At 39.5% G+C, this 26,424-nt stretch overlaps 1 protein-coding gene across 6 annotated transcripts in view; it reads right to left on the bottom strand.

Moving 5' to 3' along the window:
* ULK4 (unc-51 like kinase 4) overlaps nt 1-26,424 on the bottom strand; it is a 521,183-nt gene that overhangs the window by 413,290 nt on the left and 81,469 nt on the right. For 5 of the 6 annotated variants that reach the window (XR_013830122.1, XR_013830123.1, XM_079933605.1 and 2 more), the window contains 3 exons: nt 18,303-18,410; nt 12,279-12,362; nt 2,196-2,357 (listed from right to left, as the gene is read on the bottom strand). Coding sequence is in view for 4 of the 6 variants with exons in the window: in XM_079933605.1 (XP_079789731.1) it covers nt 2,196-2,357; nt 12,279-12,362; nt 18,303-18,410 (354 nt within the window). In the remaining 2 variants the exon portion in view is untranslated. The remainder of the gene's footprint in view (nt 1-2,195; nt 2,358-12,278; nt 12,363-18,302; nt 18,411-26,424) is intronic. The other variant, XM_079933607.1, reaches the window with a different exon arrangement.

Here is a 26,424-nt window from a genome sequence, read left to right as displayed (position 1 = left end):
CTGGGAAGATCCCACATGCCACGGAGCGGCTGGGCCCATGAGCCATGGCCGCTGAGCCTGCGTGTCCGGAGCCTGTGCTCCGCAATGGGAGAGGCCACAGCAGTGAGAGGCCCGCGTACCACAAAAAAAAAAAAAAAAAAAAAGGTATCCATGATCATAAGGATATAAATACACACATACGTGTGGGAGCAGGGAAAGAGCTTCTTTAAAATAGAATTCCAACCAATACCAAAGGCCTGTTTTTGTACAGCTCATGGGAACAATGTACAATGGTTTTTACATTTTTAAAGTGTTAAAGAAAACAAACAAAGAGAATATGGAACACAGACCATATGTGGCCATCAAAGCCCAAGATACATATCATCTGGCCCTTTATAGAAAGTATTTGCCAATCTCTGATATAAAAGGAATGAAACAGATGGTCATCATATGGCAACCATCACAGAGGCATATGCTACAGGTAAGGGTCCTCAATGATGTTAAGGAGGTTTAACGGGAAAACACTATATAGACCCAAGTTGAGCCTTGCCCTACAAAAGACAAGCCCTGTGTCCTTTAAACCTGTAAATGACATGACGTTCCCAGAAATACTGGGGAACTGTTTCAAACTGAAGGAGACTAAAGAAATATGAAAACAATATATAACATATGATACTGAACATGATCCTGGAGCAGAAAAGAAGAGACGTTTTGGAGGAAATCGGAAAAATTACAGTCAAAAATTAATAAATTAGATGAACACTAAGAACAAAATATAAAAAGCCCAAGATCAAAGAGTGAAGCTTAATGTGTCAAACGAAGAAAGAGCTAGAAGGTGTGAGACTTGGGTGGGAACAACTGGAAAAAAATCTCTGCCAAGAAAAGAAATCATGCTGAGCATAAAAATGAAAATGATAATATAAACCCAATTAAAGCAAGGTTTTTTTTTAAAGGTCCAGGATTAAAACGAATGCCTTAAGATGTGACTCAAAGATGCCTTGAGAAAGTTCACTGGTGTTTTTAGGACAGATACCAGATAGGGTTGAAGAGAAAACAGGCCAGAAAGGAGCAAGCTTGTGGCAATAACCCTTTAAAGAAGTACGGCTGGGGTGGGGGGGGGGGGACGGGGGGAGGAGGGATGGAGGTACCTTCTAAGAAACTCTGGATATGTTTTTATGTGTGTCTTTTTATTTTTAATGTGGTAAAGAATACCTGAACACTGATTAGAAAGATCTAGTACACAAGGAGAGGGTAAAGATTTAGGAAAGAGCAAAAAGAACCATTTGAGTTGAGATTCTCAAAAAAAGAAGAGATGGAAGAATCATGGACACGTTTGTCTCTGACAGGAGAAGGGACAGTTCATCAGCTGTAACAGGAGAGAAAGAACTGAGGCAGGATAGTTGTGGATGCAAATAGGTCCAAAGATGTGTAAGACAGACACTGGGATAATTCCCGCTGGATGTCTCCATTTTTCTCTGGGAAGTATTTACTGAGGGGGAAGCCATTTACTGAGGATACAGGAGGGAAACCATGGGATTGGAGGGTTAAGGAAAGAGGATAAGGTCTGAAATTGGCACAGTGAGAAGCACAAGAAGGAGGAGACTAGAGAAATACAGGGAGGGTACCAGATAACGTTGAGAGTCCAGATAAGACTGGTGATCAAAAAGAGTATATAAATAAATCACATGAGAAAGGCCTGTATCTGGTCAACCGACTATTAAATTGATACAACCAGGTTAACACATCTTCATACATAATTATCCTTTACATCAAGTCATTATAACCATGGAAGGAAAGCAGTAGACAACCAATCAAAATACAGAAACTGCAAAATCACAGATGCTTGAACATTAATATGAATTCATTTGAACCACATGATAAACCCATTTAACGTAAAGTCTGAAAGAGGGAGCTAACAGGAAAAGTCAAGGGACACTAGAAATATACCGAACCAAATCCTGCACCCTAACCACTGCCATGGTTTTCCACTATCACCTCCAAATAGTTTTTGCAACTGTAATTCATGGTCATACAAGATCCTATTGGAATTTCCTGACAGTCCTCCTGCTTCAGGAGAAAATCAAATTACTGTTCTCACCAACTGTTACTCTGAGATTTCTACCTATCCAATGAAATTTACTCTGTATCTAGCACAGTTCTTCAAGCTTGGTATTTAAATACATGCAAATATATCCCCAAAAGATGCTCCATCTTACCGATATTGCAGTTATCCTAAGAGAATCAACGGTAGAATGTTTGAATAGGTACCATAAAACAGGCCCAGTTTCTCCTGTAATAAAGCCCTGGGCCTGAGCAGAAAAGGTAGTGCAGACATTTTCAATAATCTTTGCTGCCATGTGATTCACAACACGTTCTTCCTAGAGAGAGAGAAGGAGTAGAAAACAATGAGAAAATTAAATAGGTATTATTTAGGATCAGAAATATATACACATCATTTCTTCATAATCACTGCTTTATAAATAAAGCCCTGATACCAAGAGTGCCCCCGGATGTGTTAGGTGTTTTAGGAGGTGTGGTCATTTTTTCAGGCTATTATAAAACTATTACATTTGGTTAATCACTAAACCTAGCATAACATAATTCTCCACATATTTCAATAAAAAGGCTGAAATAATCTGGAAAATACACAATTATAGCTTACAGCATAACATAAAAACTGGAAGATAATTTTAAAAGCATAAGGAGTATGCAGAACAATCTTTAGAAATTACTCAGGGCTGGAAATAATTAGTGTACCAATAAGCTAAAGACCACCTAAGGAAAGACCATCAAGGAAAGCCCGAAGAAAGAGATTGCACCAGTGGTGTGACCAAATTAACCCTTAGACTAAAGGCTGTTCTGGATTGTTCTAACAATGCTTAAAAGTCTCAAAAAGGATCAAGCTGTTTCCAGGTAACTTAAATGAGTCCAAGAAAAAGCACAAAACTACTTAAAAGGCTATAAAGAAACAAAAGTGCCCAACATAAAAATCATGACGTCTGACATCCAATTAAGTTCACAAACACTAAAAAGCAGGAAAATATGACTCATAAAAAGAAACTTTAAGGGAAATGACACAGGTGACAGAATAAGAAAAAAGTATTTAAATGGCTACTATAAATACAGTCCATACACTCAAGAAGAAAGAAAGAAGAAAGAAGCATAAGGAAAGAAATAGAAAATTAAAAAATGACCCAAATCAAAGGGCTAGAGATTATAATGTCTTATATGAAAAATACACTGAAATGGATTAACGTATTAGACTCTGCAGACTCAATGATTAGTGAAGATTAGTGAAGACACAACACTTAGCAAAAAAAAAAAAAAAAAAAAAAAGAAGAAGAAAGAAAAAGAAAAAAAAGAAACAACTATCCAAAATAAACACAGAAAGAAATAAGACTGGGTAAAAAAGAAAAAAGCATTGGAACATCAGTGAACTGTGGGACAACTTCAAACAACCTAATGTATATGCAATGAGAATCCCAAAAGGGGGCAGAGGGAGGCAGAAAAAATATTTGTTTGAAGAACTACTGGCTGAAATTTTTTCAAATTTATGAAAATTAATAATTCACACTCTAAGAAACTCAATGAACCTCAAGTAGAAAAAAGAAAAGTCACACCAAGGTACATCATCATCAAACTTCTAAAAACCAGTAATAAAGAGAAACCTGTAAAAGCGGCTAGAGTAAAAAGACACATTATGTACAGATTATCTAACACATAACCTAACAAAAATAAGGATGACAGGAGACTTCTCATCAGAAGCAATGCAAACCAGAAGACAGTGGAACAATCTTTAAAGTACCAAAAGAGAAAAGATAACTGTCAACCTATAAATCTATATCCAACAATAACACCTTTCAAAAACAAAGGTAAAGGGCTTCCCTGGTGGCGCAGTGGTTGAGAGTCCGCCTGCCGATGCAGGGGACACGGGTTCGTGCCCTGGTCCAGGAGGATCCCACGTGCCGCGGAGCGGCTGGGCCTGTGGGCCATGGCCACTGAGCCTGTGCGTCCGGAGCCTGTGCTCCGCAACGGGAGAGGCCGCAGCGGTGAGAGGGTAAGGGACTTCCCTGCTGGCGCAGTGGTTAAGAATCCACCTGCCAATGCAGGGGACACGGGTTCAAGCCCTGGTCTCGGAAGATCCCACATGCCACAGAGCAACTATGTGCCACAACTACTGAACCTGCGCTCTAGGGCCCATGAGACACAACTACTGAAGCCAATGCGCCTAGAGCCTGTGCTCCACAACAGGAGGAGCCACCACGATGAGAAGCCCTAGCACCATAACAAAGGGTAGCCCCCGCTGGCCGCAACTAGAGAAAGTCCATGCACAGCAACAAAGACCCAATGCAGCCAAAAGTAAAAATAAATAAATAAATATTAAAAAGTAAATTTAAGAAAGAAGGAAAAGGGACATTCTTAAAAAAACAAACAACAAAAAAAAAAAACAAAGGTAAAAGTGAGGAAAATAGGGACAGGTTGGTAAAAAGGTACAAATTTTCACCTGTAAGATGAATAAAGTCTGGGGATGTAATGTAAAACAATGTGACTCTAGTTGATAACACCATATAGTATAATTGAAATTTGCTAAAAGAGAAGAATTTAAATGTTCTCACCCCAACCCCCCAAAAAGGTTAACGGGATAAAATATGAGACGACTGATGTGTTAGCTCAGTGGGGGAATCCTTTCACAACGTATGCATATATCAAATCATCACTTTGTACACTTTAAATATCTTACGATTTTATGTCAATCATACCTCAATAAAGCTGAAAAACAATTTAAATCCCTATCTCTGATAAAACAGACAAAAAACAATCAGCATGAACATAGATTTATATCTATATCTATCTATCAGATTAACAAGCTTGAGCTACTATAAGAAAAAAAGCACATCACCCAACAATGGCAGAATTCACCTTTCTTTCCCCCTAAGTACATATACGTACTGAGTCATGAGAGAAGTATCCACAAATACCAAAGATTTAAAATCATACATATACCACTCCCTCTAACCACAATACCATTAAACAATAAAAAGATAAATAGAAAAAACATAAAGACAGGTATTAAATGAGAAAGAAACAAAAGAGGTGTAGAATTTGTTAAGTTTACAAAGCATGTAATGGGATAAAACAGTTAAAGGAACATGAAAATTCACAGAGAAACCGAACCAATATAAATCGTAGAACCCCGTGGAGCTTCCCCCTGAAGATTATCTGCCGCAGGAGAAGAGGAGGTATAAACCTCACCCTAGCAGTGAACATACCATACTTTGTGCCTCTTAGCCCACCAAGTCTCTGGAAGCTGGTCTACTCCCTACTCAGTGCAAACTCAGGATCGCTTCTTTGTGCCATTCTCAAAGGTTTGCTTCAAGACACATTAGGTAACTCCAGACTTAGTATTGCATCCTACTAATAACAGCGTTCCAAATATTATGAATAGTGATATTAAAAGGAAAAACACAAGAAACCCTGCATCATTCCTATTCCATATACACGTTGCTCACTTTCACTACATAAAGGCGAGGAGAACTGTGCGTACCCGCAGAGAACCCAATGTTGACGGCACACACATTCTTTATTAGGAAGATTAAACTTAAACTGTGACAGTTTCAAAAACAGAAAATACAGCTGTACATTTTCACTTTTACCCAGTATCAAGAATTTTAACTTCTCTCTCATTTTCGTTAACTAGTGTCTAAAAACACTTCAGGGCTTCCCTGGTGGCGCAGTGGTTGAGAGTTTGCCTGACGATGTAGGGGACACGGGTTCGTACCCCGGTCCAGGAAGATCCCACATGCCACGGAGCGGCTGGGCCTGTGAGCCATGGCCGCTGAGGCTGCGCGTCCGGAGCCTGTGCTCTGCAATGGCAGAGGCCACAATAGTGAGGCCTGTGTACAGCAAAAAAAAAAAAAAAAACAACACTTCAAAGATAATACATATAATGGCTAACACCTCTATACATTCTAATTCAAGCCCCATCTTTTCCTAATTAAATACAAGCAATTTACCAATAGTTTTCTTTTTTAAAAAGCACTAAAACTGAAAATTCAATTTCCTCTTAAAAGAATTTTGTTACATCAAAATTATCTAATAAGCTATTGTTCAGAAATGAATAATAAAGCCAACCACATTTATGTTTTGAACCTCACATTTTAACATATGCCAGGTGTCAGTTCAGCACCCATAATTATATACAGACTATTATGCAAGCTATAAAAAAAAGAGGTGGTTGATTAGATACAAATGCATAAATTAATCTCCTCTAAACACGTGGAAACACTCTAGGTACTATTTCCAGCTTCTGTGCGCACTGTACAGTAGGTTGCTACCTACCCAGATAAAAATAACTACCTTCAAGAAAAGCCAGCTTTCTCAGCCTCCCTATTCCATGCACATACAGAACATATGCCGTCTAAGTTCAATGCCAAATATTCCTGAGATCAATACAGCAATGATACCAAGGGGAGAACTGCTCTTTGCCATTGTCTACAATAGGTCAAAGCAATGGAATGGAAAGCTGTCAAAGAGGGCCCAAGTCAGAAGCATGTGGAAGATCAACCAACACAGGTACCTTTCCTTATACAAAACATCAGCTGGGGCCCCAGGGCTTGGCCAGTATCAAACTACTCAAGAGTGGCACACCTGCGACTGAAATCCACATCCTCTGACTCCCAGCTCAAGGTCTCCAAAATGCCAGCCCCAACTCTGAAACGATGACTCAGTGTCATCATGGGTACCTTTTCTTCTATACTGCCACACTCTTTTTAAAACAGTTATACCAGGTCTTCCTTTTTGTGTGTGTGTGTGTGTTCCACCTTAAGTCTCTCACTCTAAACACTTCCCCTCTTTCCACCTGAGCGTTTACATCTGTAACAAGATCAAAGGCATTTGACTCACATCTCTATTACCATTGTTAAAATTATAGAAATCATAACAGGTTGACCTGGTTGGAAAACAAGGTCATAATCTCTTAGGTAACCTTTTGAAAAAGAGAAAACCTACTGAAAACTATTTAAACAAACTCATGACAGCCCCAGTGTAAGACTATCTTCTTCTCCCTAAGTGGATCTCACAGCATGCCACAGGATAAGGTAGGTCTGTGGGCAAATAACTTTGAAAACATCGCATTCGATATGCGCCCATGGAGATTCATAATTAAAAGCTCTGAAAAAAGTAAATAAATAAATAAAAGCTCTGAAAAGTACTAACTACAAACAAACGAAACTATTCAACCTTGTTTAACCCAGTGTGTCCCAAGGTATTTGACTGGAAAACCCTTAAAACACGTCTGAATTTCCCATGGCAAAGCTAGTTATCTATGCACAATGAACAAAAACAATATGTATAATTTAAAACTAAAATTGTCTTCTAAGAAGTCTACATATCAATTAAAACAAAAAAGTAAAATTTCCATTCCGCTTTTCTCTCAATGCACAGATTAAAGGGAGGAGAAAAGGGAGTACAAACCAGAATCAACGGCCCATGTCCAAAAAGGTACATTACTAAGTTTTGAAAGTGAAAAAAGAAGTCAATTAAGTTAGGCAAAAAAACATCTCAATATATTTAAGAACAACAGAGATAGCACAACAATGTGAATGTACTTATCTATATACTTAAAGGTTAAGATAGTAAATTTTATATTAAATATATATATATAACCACAATTTAAAAAAATACAAGAGAAATAGAACAGACCACATTCTTGATCTATACAGTAATGCAACTTTGTTATTGCAACAAAAGAAAAAAGAGGCAATAAAATCCCACCCACTTGAAAAAGTTTAAACCATCTCATAAACAACCCTGGACCAAGATAAAATTTTAAACTAGGGATTATCTATAAAATAACAATAATGGAAACACTACATGTCAAAACAATGGGATACAGCTAACACTAGGTTGAAAGTTAATAGCCTTAAATGTCTTAGTAACTACACAAGAAAGAAAAAGGAAAAAAAAAAAGCAAATGTAGTTACAAAACAACAATAAATGGCATACTGAACCAGGGATAAAAAAAAATTTTCTTTCCGAATAAATGAAGATAGGGCAGTGTCTTAATCATTTTCGCCTTTCCTGTGTCCAGCCAGTACATAATATGTTTCATAAATGCTACCTGTAAAGAACGGGAGCTGTACATGAGAGAGTTACCTTAAGCAATGAATTAAATACATCAGCTGAATGTCATCAGGAATTCAAAGGAACTTCAATCATCTTATTCCAGTGTTTTCTAAACCAAATGTGTCATTCTCCTTTTAGTTTTCTCACTGAGTATGCCTTCCATTTTCACTAATATCAACCAATTCTCCTCAAATTTATTCATAGATATATACTCTCAATCAACATCCCAACAGGTGAACTTGCATGTAACTTTTTAAGTAAAAAGGGACCAAAAAAGCTAAGAAACTCATGAAAAAGATTAAAATGGTAAGAAAAAACGCCCCTCTATATTTTTAAATTATTAAAAATAAATACTATTAATTTAGACAGCATGGCACAGATAATAGGCCAACAGAACTAAATAAAGACAAGAGACATGCACGTTGACATGACAGAGGTACACTGCAGAGCCATGGGGGGAAGAAGGACTTTTAATTAAGTGATGCTGGGATAACAGATTATGTTTATTTTAAAAAATAAAACTGGATCCACACATAGCACCACACACACAAAACAATTACAAATAGATTAAACTTCTAAAGGGAAAAAGGAAAAATAAAACTTTTAGAAGAAATATGTAATAGACCATCTTAATGAAGTTGGAGGAGAGAAGCTTTTCTTGAGATATAAAAAACACAAATAATAAAGGGATGGATTGATAAATTTCTATTCAAATTAGGAACTTCTGCTTATCAACAGACACTGTAAAGAAAATGAAAAGACCAAACACAAATTAGAAAGTATCTGGGATACACATAAACAACAAAAAGTTAATACCCAGAATACATTTTTTAAAAATTCCTATGGGTGGAGTACCATGACATCTGAATTTTTTTCAAACAGTTCAGAAAATAAATGAATGAATAATAAATACACACATATGGAAAGATATACACACACACATATTACAACAAAGCAAAGAGGACAAAATGTTAACGGTTGAACCTAGGTGATGAAAATAGAGGTGATCATTATAGTTTTCTTTCCTTTTCTAATACTTGAAACATTTTATAACAATAGGGTGGGAGGGTGGGAGGGTGGGAATGAAGGTGTGCAGAATTCCTACAAAGTAACAGAAAAAATTAAGACAATCATTTTCAAAACAGGAAAAACTACAGAAACCAAAATAAATAGAAAAAGATGGTCATTATCATTAGTAATCAGGAAAATGCATATTAAAAGTACTTTGAGAAACAATTTAATGCCCACGAGACTGACAAAAACTTAAAAGTCTGACTATATCAAATGTTCAAGAAGATGTGAGTTAATGGATACTCCTATACACTGCTGGTGTGAGTATAAACTGATACACACGTGTGTCTCTGAGGCACACATCAACAACATACTATTCAGTGGTACAAACACTTTACACAATCAGCATGTACCAATCTCAACCTAACTTTAAGCAAAAAACTTAAGTCTCAAAAGAACACAGTGCCAGTCCATTTATAGAGTTCAACATTTAGACTCAATCAACGTAATATTTAGCAATACAATCAAAAAGGGAAACACTATAAAGAAAAACTTGGGAAAGTAAAAAGAGAAAACAATTAGAAAACCTTGGGAAAGTTTATCACCGAACTCAGAATAGTGTTTACTCTTTGAAAGAAAGTACAAATTGCAATCCTAGAGGGAGACAGAAAAATTCTCTAAGCAACCGGTGACTTTCCCTTGGCGTTTTTTGTTTTTTTTTTTTGACTGCATTGGGTCTTCGTTGCTGCGTGCGGGCTTTCTCTAGTTGAAGCTAGTGGGGGCTTCGTTGCAGTGCACGGACTTATTGCACTGGCTTCTCTTGTTGTGGAGCACGGGCCCTAGGCTTCAGTAGTTGCGACACGCAGGCTTCAGTAGTTGCAGCATGCAGGCTCTAGGGCACAAGGGCTTCAGTAGTTGTGGCCCACAGGCTCTAGAGTGCAGGCTCAGTAGTTGTGGCCCATGGGCTTAGTTGCCCTGCGGCATGTGGTATCTTCCTGAACCAGGGCTCGAACCCATGTCTCCTGCATTGGCGGGCGGATTCTTAACCACTGCACCACCAGGGAAGTCCCTCCCCCCTTTTTTCTTAAATAGAGTAAGTGGGTCAGAGTGTGTGCTTTTAACCATACTCCTACATTTCATATACTCTTCTGTATATGAGATACATTTCACTATTAAAGAACCTACATTCAGAAATACCAGTAGGGGCTGGGAAAACAGTTTTCTACATTAAAAAAAATTTTTTTTTAATCATTGAAGTGGCTTAAAATTTTTTTACCTCAACTATGTCCTGAATACATTAGACAAATATGCTAAAGAACTGCTACAATTGAATTATTTTTGTAAGGATAGAAATCCTTTTTTAGGGGGGGATGATCACCTCTGAATTTATTTAATAGGGACAGTATTAGTGTACATGCTGCCAAAGCATACACTTAAATGCTTTTCAAACATATAAAATTTTCATAAATTAGAGAGTTCTGGACTTTTCTCCCTCTTAAAGAAAAGTATACAAGACTTGTCATACATACCAAGACAAAAGGCAAGTGTGTATATTCATTAACTATACCATTAGCTACATCGCTATTTTACAGTTATTATTTGTTAACAATACACATGTATATCAAACACTATTCTTTTTTTTTTTTTTTGCGGTACGCGGGCCTCTCACCATTGTGGCCTCTCCCGTTGCGGAGCACAGGCTCCGGGCGCGCAGGCTCAGCGGCCATGGCTCACGGGCCCAGCCGCTCCGCAGCACGTGGGATCCTCCCAGATCGGGGCACGAACCTGTGTCCCCTGCATTGGCAGGCGGACTCTCAACCACTGCGCCACCAGGGAAGCCCTCAAACGCTATTGTTTACAGTATGTACTCAATGAAAACACAGGAGGGGGTGGGGAGGATATATTTAATAAAGGATACCACCTCATGGATTAGAATTGATCATCTTTTACTAGGACTTAATCTAAGTTTTATAAATTAAAGACACAAAGTTTTAAAAATTTCTTTACACCATTTAAAAAATTCCTAGAAGACTCCTTTCTCCTTTGAGCTCCTGTATTTTATTCTTTTGCATGAATGTACTTGACAGATTCCACTTTATATTTTTATCTTAGCTCCCACAACAGGTAGCATCTGTGCATGAATAGATATTCCACCTTCTTCATCCATGTGCCCCCAGGTGTGCCTAGCTTGAGGCCTTGAATGATAAATCCAAAAATGTCTTTTGACTACAGATAAAAATAACTTAATTCTCATATTGTTGATAAAGTAAAGAATACTGGCTTCATTCACATCCCACAGTGACAAATGACTACACAGTTAACCCTACAGGCGGGTAAGTGTTCACACCTCCTTTCTGGATCACCAGGGTAAAACCTTGCAGAGATTTTTCTACACTTGGGACATCATTCCATTACCATATAACGCATGAAGTAATGAACTCAAAAGAAAGATGTTTATTCTGACATGTGTTTTTTTCATTCCTTAAGGAATGTTTTTAGCTTATGGCTCTGCCTTGGGTGAAACAATGTCAAGGTTTAAAGCAAACAGAAAAATGCCAACCTTCTAGGTCAGTTACTAAATCCTCTACACAATTACACACAGGAGCTACGTATTCAGGTTGGTTGTTTGGCCAGCTGGCTGGTTTTCAGCCATTAAAATAGCATGAGAAGGGATGTGAATAAATTGAAAAAAAAAACCCACATCACATAATAATTACTACTTAATATTAAAATCAACAGATACTAGTGGCAGCTTCCCCGTTTCTGAACCACAAAATGGCAACCTGACAAGATAATCACAGGGATGTTGAGGTTCGCAGAAAATTCTCTGCATACACCTTGCCTGTTAAACTGTTGTACTGATAACTTTAAAAGAGAGGGGAGGATTAAGTATATGTTATTGAGAACTAGTTAGGTTGTTTATATTTGCTATCACCTCTTAAAAAGCAAGACATTTAAACGAGTGAATGAGAGTTGGTTCGTTTTTACACTTGATCCACTGTAGGTCCCTGGCTCACAGTGGCTTGTCGGCATTGCTTAAATTCAGGAGCAATACAGTGCTCGGTTGACAGGCTCCTGCACTGCTGCAGGCTACAATCCTCACACAGTGCCTGAAGGGTTATTACAATTGCAAGCGTCTACAGAGGACAACAAAGGAGGCTTACCCCTTCCCGAAGGCACCTCATTAGCACCGTGTATGCAGCCGAGGGAACAGCCCAGCATTCTCGGGGCTTCTTTTTTTTTTCTTCCTAAAATGAAGTGGAAGGAAAGGCAGTGAAGCTAATAGCACAAAAGATATTAACCCTTTCAAGAAAAAGGCTCGGTTTCATATATACAAACTTCCTAAAACTTCTTAACATTCTATTGAAAGTACAGCCTGACAATTATGACCTGATGAGGGGTCTTTTACTGCACTGTACATACAAGGTATTTCTTCTGTTTCTCATTATGTTGTATATGATGTTGATAAGATCCCCTCAGCAGTAGCCAGATGGAAAGAACTAAGAAATGACAGTATGACCTGGTCGATAGAGAAGCCATTCCACTGATAACTATAGGTGATGATACAGCTACTCCTACCTAAAAGGTATGACATTATCTGTAACGATTTGAAAGCACAGAACACACAGCTTTGAGTAATATCTCCGGATAATCCACAGGAACTAGTAAAACTCAGGATGCTACCTAGCAAGACAAAGCTCAATAAAAGTCAACAATTATGATTAGCGGGTACACTGATTTTAATAACATCAGGAAACATTCTTCCACAGAAGAACCAAATTAGAGAGAGAACCGCAAGAACACTCCTGGAACCTATGAAATAAAATCACAAACTAAACCAGGGGCCACAGAGAAAGGTGCAAAACAGTAATCTCTTTATAGCAGAAGAAATTCAGCTCTGCTTAGAATGTTTCTTTAAGATTGTCCAAATGTTAGAACTGGTACCTTACTGATCCAAAAGTATTTAATACCCATGATGAGAATTGTGACCCATTAAAACTGTACCCTTAATCGTGGAATTCCACATACGGTCATAATCTAGACATTACCATCCAGAGCTGCTCCAGCCCAAAAATCGTGAATTCAGCACCCAATTCAACTTCCAAACACAACTTTCCTCCCTTCCAGATCATTTATTCAGGAGGCCCACCACAACCTTTCCTTAACATCACTGGACTCTGCTCCCCGTCTCCCCTCCCCCACCCCTTCTCTTTCCCCCAGTCTATCCCCTACCCTCCCTGACAGCCATTTAGATTCCCGGTCTATCATTTAATCACTCTTGCCAAAGGCCTGAATCACCTCACCCTCTGGAGTGCCCTTGTCCTGGGCCTGGGGAAACTCAACCTTAGAGGGAGCCAGTGGCTTGTTTTCTCCAGGCCTGCGCTCAGACAGCTGGGCTCTTGGAGGGGTGGCACCAAGGACACAGAGTCCACAAAGGACCCAGGGTCAGTTAAGCCCAGGGACCCTCCACGTCACTCTCCAGGCCCGTCTCTCTCTCTGACCAATTCCCTCTCCTAAAGGACCACAGTATTTCAACCCCGTGGCCCTGCCATCGCTTCACCTACTTTTCCTCCTCCGCGTAGACCATGGAAGTGATGAGAGAGGAACTACCACCTCACCTCCACCTGCAGCGAGCTGCTGCTCATACCCAGTGGTTACAGCAGGACAGGCTCCTCCACCCCTTCCACGTGGGCCCACGAGCCCGTTCCCACCCTGCTTTCTTCAGGGTCACTAGGGTCTGGACCATCCCTTACTGCTCCTAAGTGCTCGATGCCCTGTCTCCACGGGATCCCTTCCATTTCCACTAGAACAGACTCACTGTCATCTCCCATTTTCAGATGTGCTGTGAGAACTACATGTAGATGTTTTTCCTTTTTTTTTTTTGGCTGGGCCACATGGCATGCGGGATCTTAGTTCCCCAACCGGGGATCAAACCCATGCCCCCGGCAGTCGAAGTCCCCTGGAGGTGTATTTTTGATGTCTTTGTGGGAAAATGTGAGCTCCACGTCCTTCTGTTCCACCAGCTTGATCTGGCCCCCTGTTGTCTCCCATTCTCAAAACAGCCCCTCGCCCCTCCGCTCTTTCCCACAACCATCCTAAGCTTTACGTTCACTTCCTCAAGTGTCCTCACCTCCCCCTAAATCCTCAACACGCTGCCATCTGACTTCTTCGGCCTCACTCACTCCACATTAAATAAATAAATACATGAAACAGCTCTTGTTGGGTTACCGGTGACTTTCGTGTCACTCAAGACAGGGGACTCTGTGGTCCTCTTCCTTGGACATTCAGCCCTATCGACATTCTCTTTTCTGAAATGCCCACTCCTCTCCTAAGTTTGCTCCTGCTTCACTTACTCTCCGTTAGGATCCAGACGCCTCTCTTACCATCCTCCAATCTATTCTCCACATTTAAAGCAGAGTCATCTTTGTGGCACTTAAATCAGATGACACCCTTACCCTTCTTAAAACCTTATCGGCTTCCCCTTGCTCTCAGGATCAAGACCCAGGCATCCGACTTGGCCAAGGAGCCCTCCACGGTCACGTCCCTGCCAGTCTCTGCAGCCCTCCTTCCTGCTCATTCCCCTCCAGTCCCATTGGCCTTGCTGCAGTTCATGGGCGGAAAAAAGCACCTACTATGTGCCAGGAACTCTTCTAAACAATAGCCACACAGCTGTGAGCAAGAAAGATAAATGTTTTGTCTTAATGGTATTTAGTGGGGGACAAAGTTTTTTTTTTTTTCATTAAACAAAATAAACAAGTCAAGATAGTGATGAGCGCTATAAAGAAAAGCATAGCAATGGATAAACAAGGTCCTACTGTATAGCACAGGGAACTGTATTCAATATCCTGTTATAAACCATAATGGAAAAGAATATTAAAAAGAATATACATATATATAAAAAACTGAGTCACTCTGCTGTACAGCAGAAATTAAACACAACATTGTACATCAACGATACCTCAATAAAAAAACTTTTTTAATTAAAAAAAAGGAAGAAAAGCACAGCAGGCTAAGGGGTTAGAGGAAGACTGTAGTCAGAGGGGCTCCATCTCACAGTGCTCAGGGCCGGGAGAAGGCTCTCTGCAGGGATCCACGTGAGCAGAGAGAAACGGTAAACATCTAGGGGGAAAACAATGCAAGCAAGAGGAACAGCAAGTGCAAAGGTGTGGCGGCAGGACCAGGGTACGAGGGGTTTCAGGGAACTGTGGGGAGGGCAGTGCGCCTGGGAGGAGGAAATAAGTAAGAGGGTCGCGAGGGCAGAGGTCATATGGGGACTGGGGAGGCAGCTCACAAGAGCCCAGAAGGTAACTGGAGATTTAGCTGTGACAACCGGGAAGACAGGAAGCATGGGAGGGCTCTGAGGAGTGACAACGGCAGAGTCTCATGGGTTTAGCAGGCTCACTCTGGCTGATGTCTGGGGAAGACTTCAATGGACACAAGCGTGAAGCAAGGAGATCATCTGGAAATGATTATGGGCTGGACAAAAAGGACAAAATATAAGAATACCTGGCCTCAACGTGATGTGTATCCTTGACAAAAGTCAGAAAAAAAAAATACGTAAACTATAAGTGTGTTGCCTCATAATATCCTCGTCAGAATCACAGTCTGGTCTTCTGTTCTCATGCTTATAACCTCAGGGTGTTACCAGAGAATCAAAAGGACAGGACTTAGGTGTCTACATTATATACGATATGCACGTATGTACGTATGTGTGTGTGCGTATACATATATCACTTCAGGTCAGTCTCACTACGTCAGCACTGACCTGACATGTTAAGGTTTACCTATATGCTAAGTGACAACGCCACAAACAGCCTCATCTCATGAAATATTAGTGATTTGTGTGGGTCCAGGGACATAACTTCCTTTTCTGGTTTGCTATCATAAAATGTGGTCAAATGTCATGGCCACAGAACCATCCCTTTATTAAAACAGCCTAGCTTACATCCAATTAAAGTGAGAACGAAGGGAAATGATTCTCTAGATCTACTTTTAGAAACAAACAGAAATATGATTCTGCATTATTCCATTTATATAAGACTCTACAAAATGCAAACTAGTCTATATGACAGAAGGCAATCAGCGGTTGCCTGGGGGTGGGGAGAGGGGCAGGAGGGAGGGGTAACAAACGGTGCTGAGAAAACTTTTGGAGGCGATAGATATTTTCATTATCTTGACTGTGGTGATGGTTTCACAGATGTATACATATATTAGCACTGATCAAATTCTAATCTTTAAACGTGTGCAGTTTATGGTATGCCAATTATACCTCAATTAAGCTGGGGGGAAAGGTAAAAAAAAAATGGGACACATGCCCCCCCCAAAAATTGGACTAGACTCCCACCCATGATAAGATGGCAGACCACACTTCCTGTGGTCTGAGATACCTGACCTTTCTTCTAAGGAAAGCAGTTTTATTCTGTATCCTTAAAATGCCTCAGAGAGCTGACAAGAAATCAAAGAATAATCAAGCCAAAAATTAGCTGCAAGCGTGAAGGGATAAACAGAGCACTGAAGTTTGCTTTTATTCTGAGGGCCTGCAGAACTTGGTAAATTTGAGCTTTGATGTCAAGGCCTCCAGGGCCCAAGGTAAGAGTAAAGTCAATATAAACTCTCCAGCCCCGCCCCCGAAGAACTGCAAGGAAAACTGTCTTTCACAAAACTTAGCACACAAGAGAATGTTCCAGTGCAAGAGGAGGAGGGAGGGAGCTCTAAGTACTAACTGAGAAAGACATCCATATTAATTATTAAGAAATAGCTCCAGTGTATGTATCGCCATACACTGTTTTTAATACTGTGTAACTATTAAGTGAAAAAAGTTGCTCTACTTGCTATATAAAATGAGACAAAGTAAGAATCTACATTTCTAATCGCTCATTTGTGCAAAACTAATGCTGTAAATATAAGTAAGAAAGTAATCGTACTGGTTATTTATTGGGGAACTACACAGATGGGGGACAAAAGTAGAAAAGAGACCCTTCTCTGTATACCTTTCTATACTTCCAAGTTTTCTAGTTTCATGAGTGTGTTATCTCTTCAAAGTATAAAATTACCTGAGAATAAACTCAACCAAGCTAAATGTACAAAAGCTTTATGAGTGAAATATATTGGGTTGGCCAAAAAGTTCATTTGGGTTTTTCTGTTAAGATGACGAACTTTTTGGCCAACCCAATAATTTAAATGACTTAAATGAAAAATCTTTTTAATATAAACGTATGAAAACACCATTTTTGTGTGCATTAAAGGACAACATATCATAAATGTGCTAATACTTTCCTCATAGATGCAGTACAATCCCGAACATGCATTAGAAGACTCAAAATCACAAAGACAGCAGTATTTCTGTATAGTCAATGTAGGGTTCAAAAGATGATTTCAGAACTGGACAATCTGATTCTAAAATTTATTCTGACATATAAAGGGCCAGGAATAGCCAAGACATTTATGAAAACGAAGACTAAGGAAGTGAGATTTGCTGTACAGGTTATCAATACCAAGCATGGAACTAAATGATTTTAAATACTGATGTTTTATAGCAATTAAGTTAACTGCCTTAAAATGATGATCATCCAGAAAGTCAATTTAGATACTAAGATACTCAGGTTATATAACATTTAAGCAAGTTCTAGAAGCAAAACGTAAGTACAAGGAGAGAACTTTTGATTAACTTGTAACTTACTGGTACTCATTAAAACACTCAGAGCATCACATGAAATGAATAACTCATAATTTATCTGTATCTATTCAATATATTCCCAAATATAAGAAGTCAAATTCTGCAGTCACACATTCTCGTGCCATGTTAAGAGCTATATTTACACAGTGTTTTAAATAATAATGGCGCTTGTACACTGGGAGAACCAACAGGACCCTCTTGCATGAAGAAGTCAAAGATGGCAGCAACCTAGGAAGTACTTTGGGGACTCTGGTCCACTGGTTTTAAAATACAGCCTGAGAATCTCCTACACTTTAAAGAAAAAGAGGCACTGGGGGAGAGGGAAGACAGACAAGGAGAGATAGAAGAAGAGTCAGAAAGACACTGAGAGCCTCTCTCCTCCAGAGGTCAAAATTTTCCTAAATTCCTTAGGTGTGCTCAAAGGGGCAAAATCAAAAAACTTTGATTTTGATATCCGCCATGATATGTCAGAACACATCAAAGAACAACAGAGTTAACCAGACAATCTTACCTGGATGGCTATAAGATAGATCAGCTCCCCCAGGGTTGGTAAAAGGCACTGTTTTAATTTGCTGTTCCTGAAGTTTTCCCTAATTAATTCGGTTAAGAGAGTAACTGCCTGAAAAGAGAGGGAAAAAGTCTATTATTTCATGTGTATCTCTTGGTTCTTTAGCCTATATGTAACAGGCAAGACACTCTACAAAATTCACCTTGCATTTTTAAGAACTGGTTTCCAAATTATTTTCAATATACGGGCCTTATTCCTGAAGGAAAAAAACAGGAACTCTCCCAGACGAAGATACAAATACACCCAGTGAAATAAACTTACCGACTTACAGCACTTATCAGGTTACCGAGCATTTTCACTATATCGCCAATCTGCTGTGAGGGAACCGTTGCTCTATCTTTAAAGCCAGAAAACCTAGGCTGAGAGAGTTGCAGCAGCTTGCCCCCATGCCATCCAGTCCACTTGGAAACCAGAATCTGAACACAGATTTTCCCATGCCAGATCCCTGGGATGCTCCAGCGCACCCCAGTTTGAAAAATTCTTACACTGCATGAAACTTTTAAGTGATTCCTTCAAAAATACAAGTGGGGCAACATTATACCAACATTCCACTATAATCCACTTTGAAATCTGGCAGCATGTTTTATCAGATCTAGTTAATTTCCTAGGACTCATGCTGAGAAAATCCCATGTGCTCCATGCCAGAATGTATACCCCAGAACACAGGCTAATCAAATGATACTGTGACCATGAAGTAGGGTATAATGGTTTCAGAATGATACATATAGAATGAGATGGGGGAAAATTGCATATAAATAGTGTGAAGCATTGCTCCAAAACAGTGCATGCAACTGAAAACATGGTGCACAAACAAGATGATTTCTTACTGTGACAAGATATAAGTTTTTAGATTGAACATATATCAAAACATTAGTTCTTACAGCTAAAACTAATACAATGTTATATGTCAATTATATCTCACTGTAAAAATTAGTTAAGGCTTCCCTGTTGGAGCAGTGGTTAAGAATCCGCCTGCCAATGCAGGGGACACAGGTTCAAGCACTGGTCTGGGAATATCCCACATGCCACGGAGCAACTAAGCCTGTGAGCCACAACTACTGAGCCCACGCTCCGCAACAAGAGAAGCCACGGCAATGAGAAGCCCGTGCACCGCAACGAACAGTAGCCCCCGCTCGCCACAACTAGAGAAAAAAACCCGTGCGCAGCAATCAAGACTCAACGCAGCCAAAAATAAATAAAGAAAAAATAAAATAAATTTTTAAAAAAAAGTTTAAAAACTGAAACTGAGCACTTTAAAACTTTCAGAGCAATTTGACAGATGCTACAACATCCCAGCATGTAATCACTGGTCCCGTATTGTAAAACAAGAGTGTGGACAACTTGGAGTTACACATCAGGGAGCTGCACAATAGTCACGCATGGGAGGAACACTTGTTGATGTGGGTTTTTATGAACAGCTTCATTGAGTTACAACTGACCTACAATGTGCTGCATTTTTTTTTTTTTTTTTTTTTTTTTTTTGGCCATCCGTGAGTCTTGCAGGATCTTAGTTCCCTGACCGGGAATTGAACCCAGGGCCACGGCAGTGAAAGTGCCGACTCCTAACCACTGGACCGCCAGGGAATTTCCAGAACTGCATATATTTAAAGTGTACAATTAGATATGTTTGACATATGCACGTCCCAGTGAAATCACCACCACAATCAAGATAGCAACACCCCCAAGTGTTTCCTCAAGTTCCCTTGGTAATCCCTCCATTTCACTAACTTTCTCTCCTCCCACTGACTTCCTTTCTGTCATTAGTTGGCATTTTCTAGGGTTTACGTTAATGGAATCATATACTATGTATTCTTATTTGTCTGGCTTCTTTCACTTAGCATAATGCATTTGAGATTCTTCCATGTTGTTATGTTTATACATAGTTCATTCTTTTTCAGTGCTGAGTAGTATTCCCCTGTGCACGGATACCACCTTGTGTAACTCCCACTACCCACTGCCTTACACACAGTGAATCCCCCATAGAAAGTGGTTGAGGAGGAAAAAGGAATCATATACATCACATTAGCCCTTGCAGGTCACTTCTACACACAGTCTTCCTTTTCTTTCAACCTGTACTGATCATCCACTAGTATTACCTTGAACCCATCTGAAATTAACAATGTTCAGCCTTTTCTTTTTACCTACAAAAATAGCAATTTGTCACCAGCATACCTGTCATAAAAGAACGGATAAAGGAAGTATTCTAAAGAGAAAGGAAATTATTAAAAAAAAAAAAAAGAACCTTGGAAAATCATGAAGGAAGCAAAAACACGGTAGGCAAAAATACAGGTAAATACGATAGGCTTTCCGCCTATTAAGTTTTCTAAATTATGTTGGATGGTTGAAGTAAATGTTAGGAAAATGCTTGATTTGGTTCTAAATGTATTTAGAGGATATATTTAAGACAACTATATAAAAATGAGGGAGGTTAAATGTTGAAAAGGGAAGTAAGTTTTCTATACTTCACTTGAATGGGTAAAATGATGACACCACTAGACTGATAAAGTTATGTATAATATAAATATAAACAATGTTGTTTTTTAAAAAATCAAAGACAAGCTAAATAAATGAAAAGATGTATTTGTGTGTGTGTGTCTGTGTATTTTATTTTCTGTACAATATGATGCTTTGACATCTTAAAAAAACCTTTCTGGCTGGGGAGAGAATGACCCTACCCTCCCAGGGCCAGCCAATTCTTAGAGGTAGCAAAGGCCCAGGAGAGCATGTCTTTAATATGCAAACTCGCCAATCCAGAGCCATACCTCCTCTATCTGGCCCTTATACCTCAGGAGGCAATATTCTTCGTCTTCATCATCCCAGGACCAGGTACCATGCAACGAGAGACTCTTCCTATAGCCCAAAGCCTGCTGAAATTATTCAGACTAGCCAATTCTAAGGTGTTTATCCTGCCTCGCCTTTCCCGCACAAACCCCAATAAAGACTATGGTTTAAGCACTCCCCTTTTCTGCCTCCTGACCACCTTGGTGTTTTTCCATATGGCCCTGTATGCCATGCCTGTCTCTAGGACCTGTAAACATAATAAACTTTATTTTCCTGAGCCTCTCCTCTCTCTACTCTTGTGGCCACTCCTGACTGACCATCTCATAAATGAATACAAAAAGGAGATATACTACGTTCATATATAGTAAGACTCACGGTAAAGATGTCAATTTCCCCCAAACTGACAGCTTGGTTTATTGAAATTCCTATCAAAATCCTAGCAAGATTTTTTTGGTAGATATCAATAAGATTATCCTACAATTCATGTGGAAAGCAGAAGTGTCAGAAGAGCCAAAACAATTTTGAAAAAGGAGAATAAGATGGTTGAAACTGTTCCACCTGATTTCAAGACTTATTATACAGCTACAGTAATCAAGACTTGTGTGGCATCGTCAGAGAAACAGGCACTCGGATCAATGGACCAGAACAGAGAATCCAGAACTAGCTCCATACAAGTATGGCCCACTGACTTTTGACAAAGGTGCAAAGGCAATACAACAGAGGGAAGTCAATCTTTTCAAGAAATGTTGCTGGAGCAAATGGCTCTCCACAGGAAAAACAAAAAGGAAACATCAACCTAAGTCATCTGACACTTTATACAAAATATCAACTCAAAATGGATCATGGATTTAAATGTAAAACAGAAAACTAGAAGTAAAAAAATAAGATAAAGTCTTCAGAATCTAGGTAAAGAGTAGATTTGATACCAAAAGCACAGAGACATTGTACCAAAGAAGCTATACAACTGGCAGATAAGCACATGAAAAGATGTTCAACATCACTGGCTATTAAGGAAATGCAAATTAAAACCACAATGAGACATCACTACACACCTATCAGAATCGCAAAAATAAAACAGAGTGACACCACCACCTGCTGCTGAGGATGGAGAGAAACTGGATCACTCATACCATTGCTGGTGGGGATGTAAAATGGTACAGGTAGGCTGGCAGTTTCTCTAAAACACAAATGAACCACTGAACATGCAGCTACCAGAGAACCCAGAAACTCATCAGCATTTATCCCAGAGAAATGAAGACTTTCATCCACATACAAATCTGTACATCAATTTTACAACACCTTTATCTGTAACTAACCAAACTGGAAATGATCCAGGTATCTTTCATCAGGTAAATGGTTAAATAAACCGTGGTACAGCCATACTAAGGAATACTATTAAGCAATAAAAAGTAACACACTGTTGGGACTTCCCTGGCAGTCTAGTGGTTGGGACTTCATCTACCAACGCAGGGGGTGCGGGTTCAATCCCTGGTCGGGGAGCTGGGGTCCCACATGCCTCGCAGCCAGAGGGCCATGACATAAAACAGAAGCAATGTTGTAACAGTTCAGTAAAGACTTTAAAAATGGTCCACATCAAAAAAAAAAATCATAAAAAAAAAAGTAACAAACTGTTAACACATGCAACAACCAGGATGAATAGCCAGAGAATTATGTTAAGTGAAAAGAAGCCAACTCTGAAAGGTTACAGACCATACAGTTCCATTCATACATCCTCAAAATGACAGAAGTACAGAATTGGAGAACAGATTAGTGGTCGCCAGGGGTTGGAAGGAGGGGCATGAGACAGAGGGAAGAGGGTGTTGTTATAAAGGGCAATAAGGGTGATCCTTGTGGGGATGAAACTGTTCTCTTCATTAACTATCTCAGCGTCAATATTCTGGTTGTGATATTGCACAATAGTTCTCCAAGATGTCACTATCGGGGAAAACTGGATGAAGTATACCCAGTGTCTCTCTGTACTATTTCTTACAACTGCATGTGAATCTACAATTATCTCAGACTAAAAGGTTTACTTCTTTTCAAGTCAACCTCATACTAAATTTAAAATCCAGATCCAACTTTCTGCTTCACAAAATTCATAGCAGGGACATATAGCCTTTCTCCATTTTATCATCCACTGGCATTTTGTATCAGTAAGCATCACAGGAAATTAAAAACATTTTAATGCTGCAGACCCTTAAAGAGATAAAACTGAACTGCCTCCAGCATAAAAGAAATTGCTTTGGAGCTCAGTGTCTTGTAAATTGACAAACATCGTATAATCTATGCCAGTAATGCCACAGCAACATGACATCTCACTTGCAAAAATTAACTTTGGATACCAGTAAACAATACACAACAAATAATGTTTCCCTGCAATATTATTTGTATAGGTTTTCCACTTGTTCTATAAAAATTTAAAGAAATATTAATATTAAAAAGGAAAACCGTGGGCTTCCCTGGTGGCGCAGTGGTTGAGAGTCCGCCTGCCGATGCAGAGGACACGGGTTCGTGCCCCGGTCCGGGAAGATCCCACATGCCGCGGAGAGGCTGGGTCCGTGAGCCATGGCCGCTGGGCCTGTGCGTCCGGAGCCTGTGCTCCACAACGGGAGAGGCCACAACAGTGAGAGGCCCGCGTACCGCAAAAAAAAAAAAAAAATCCACCTGCCAATGCAGGGGACATGGGTTTGAGCCCTGGTCCAGGAAGATCCCACATGCTGAGGAGCAACTAAGCCTGTGCGCCACAACTACTGAGCCCGCGTGCCACAACTACTGAAGCCTGTGCTCCACAACAGGAGAAGCCACCACAATGAGAAGCCCACACACTGCAACGAAGAGTAGCCCCCGCTCTCTGCAACTAGAGAAAGCCCTTGCATAGCAACTAAGACCCAGTGCAACCAAAAATAAATTTATAAAAAAAAAATTTGCCTGGCCTTCTAACATTGAAACTAAAAGAGATTAAAAAAAAAGGGATATTCAAGTATTATGCTACTATTGTGTGCATTTTTGGAAAACCTAAGGAAAATTAGGGGGTTGCTGGGGGGACTCTTATTTCTAGTATCATTATGCTTTGAGGCATATCTACACCATCACTGGTTCTATTACCCTAATAGAAACTATCCTTCTGCAACCACGGGCATGATGGGTTGCTTATTTCTAGTAATAATTTAAGATTGTAATGCTATTTCCTAAACTATTTTGAAATCAAAACCCATTTTACAACAACTCTGACAAAGTGAAGCCAGGTCTCTTTTGGCTTTATCTGAAATCATCAGATCGACATTAAAAGGTCAAATGTGCTTCAATCTCACATACCCTGGACTGAGCCTCTTAGGCAGAAAGACAGGAAGATGATGAAGTAAGAAGTTCTGCAGTTATAAAACTAATATTCTGAACTTGCAGAAAGAGTTTGCTTGCTCTTAACTCTCAAATTATAGTTTTTAAATGTCCATGTTAACGGGTATACAATTAACAGCTACAAATAGAAACTGAATTAAACTCCAGACCCAGTGTTTTATTAGGCCAAAGGGACATTTTTGAAACCCTATGCAACTATTCCCAAAGGGAGATACAGCAAAAGCCATCACAACAACATAGTCTTCTAAATTAGATACTGTTCAGTACTCCTCCCCAATCCCTGAAGTAAGAGGCATTCCACAATCTCAAATGAACAGAGAATTCCAATTGATACCACTTTGCCCAGCCCTTTTCTTTCTTAGAACACCATTTTCAATGTCCCAAACAGAGCTTGGGCACATAAAAGAAGAGCCCCATAATTCTTTCTTCAATTTTATTAAATCTTAGATTTCTTTGGGTATTGCATTTCAGATCTGTAGACTTGAAACTTCAAGTTCTCATTTTCACAAGTGTTGGTTTAAAAATTTTGAGAGAGAGAAAACACACTAGACAGAAGGAGAAGGCTGAAGAGGCAGGAACAGAAAGATGGTAAACCTGTTTGAAGAAAAAAAAATTCTGTATCTAATAACTAAAAATGTTTTTGCAATGTGGCAACACTGTAAGAAGTTCTCCTTGGTGATGTCTGGATATCAAAGTTTTAACATTAGCGTCTATACGAAAAGACAACCCTGAGAATGGGAGAAAATATTTGCAAATGAAGCAGCTGACAAAGGATTAATCTCCAAAATATACAAGCAGCTCATGCAGCTCAATATCAAAAAAAAAAAAAACCCAATCCAAAAATGGGCAGAAGACCTAAATAGACATTTCTCCAAAGAAGACATACAGATTGCCAACAAACACATGAAAGGATGCTCAACATCACTAATCATTAGAGAAATGCAAATCAAAACTACAATGAGGTTATCACCTCACACCAGTCAGAATGGCCATCATCAAAAAATCTTCGAACAATAAATGCTGGAGAGGGTGTGGAGAAAAGGGAACACTCTTGCACTGTTGGTGGGAATGTAAATTGATGCAGCCACTATGGAGAACAGTATGGAGGTTCCTTAAAAAACTAAAAATAGAACTATCATACGACCCCGCAATTCCACTACTGGGCATATACCCTGAGAAAACCATAATTCAAAGAGAGTCATGTACCACGATGTTCACTGCAGCACTATTTACAATAGCCAGGACATGGAAGCAACCTAAGTGTCCATCGACAGATGAACGGATAAAGAAGATGTGGCACATATATACAATGGAATATTACTCAGCCATAAAAATAAACGAAACTGAGTTATTTGTAGTGAGGTGGATGGACCTAGGGTCTGTCATACAGAGTGAAGTAAGACAGAAAGAGAAAAACAAATACCGTATGCTAATGCATATATACGGAATCTAAAAAAAAAGATGGTTCTTACGAACCCAGGGGCAGGACAGGAATAAAGACACAGACGTAGAGAATGGACTTGAGGACACGGGGAGAGGGAAGGGTAAGCTGTGACAAAGTGAGAGAGTAGCGTTGGCATATCTACACTACCAAATGTAAAATAGCTAGCTAGTGGGAAGCAGCTGCATAGCACAGGGAGATCAGCTCAGTGCTTTGTGACCACCTCGAGGGGTGGGATAGGGAGGGTGGGAGGGAGACGCAAGAGGGAGGGGATATGGGGATATATGTATACATATAGCTGATTCTCTTTGTTTTACAGCAGAAACTAACAACATTGTAAAGCAATTATACTCCAATAAAGATGTTTAAAAAAAATAGCATCTATGGATGTAAACTTTAATCCCTAATTCTCTGCATGTTAATTGGGTAACTACGTGGCACTGAACTCCTAAAAGTAAATAATCAGGGAGAAGTAACGACTGCTAT

This window comes from Stenella coeruleoalba (assembly GCF_951394435.1).
Source record: "Stenella coeruleoalba genome assembly, chromosome: 10".
Taxonomy (NCBI): Eukaryota; Metazoa; Chordata; class Mammalia; order Artiodactyla; family Delphinidae; genus Stenella; species Stenella coeruleoalba.
Note: the sequence above shows the minus strand (reverse complement) of the source record. Positions and strands in the feature narration are given on the sequence as shown.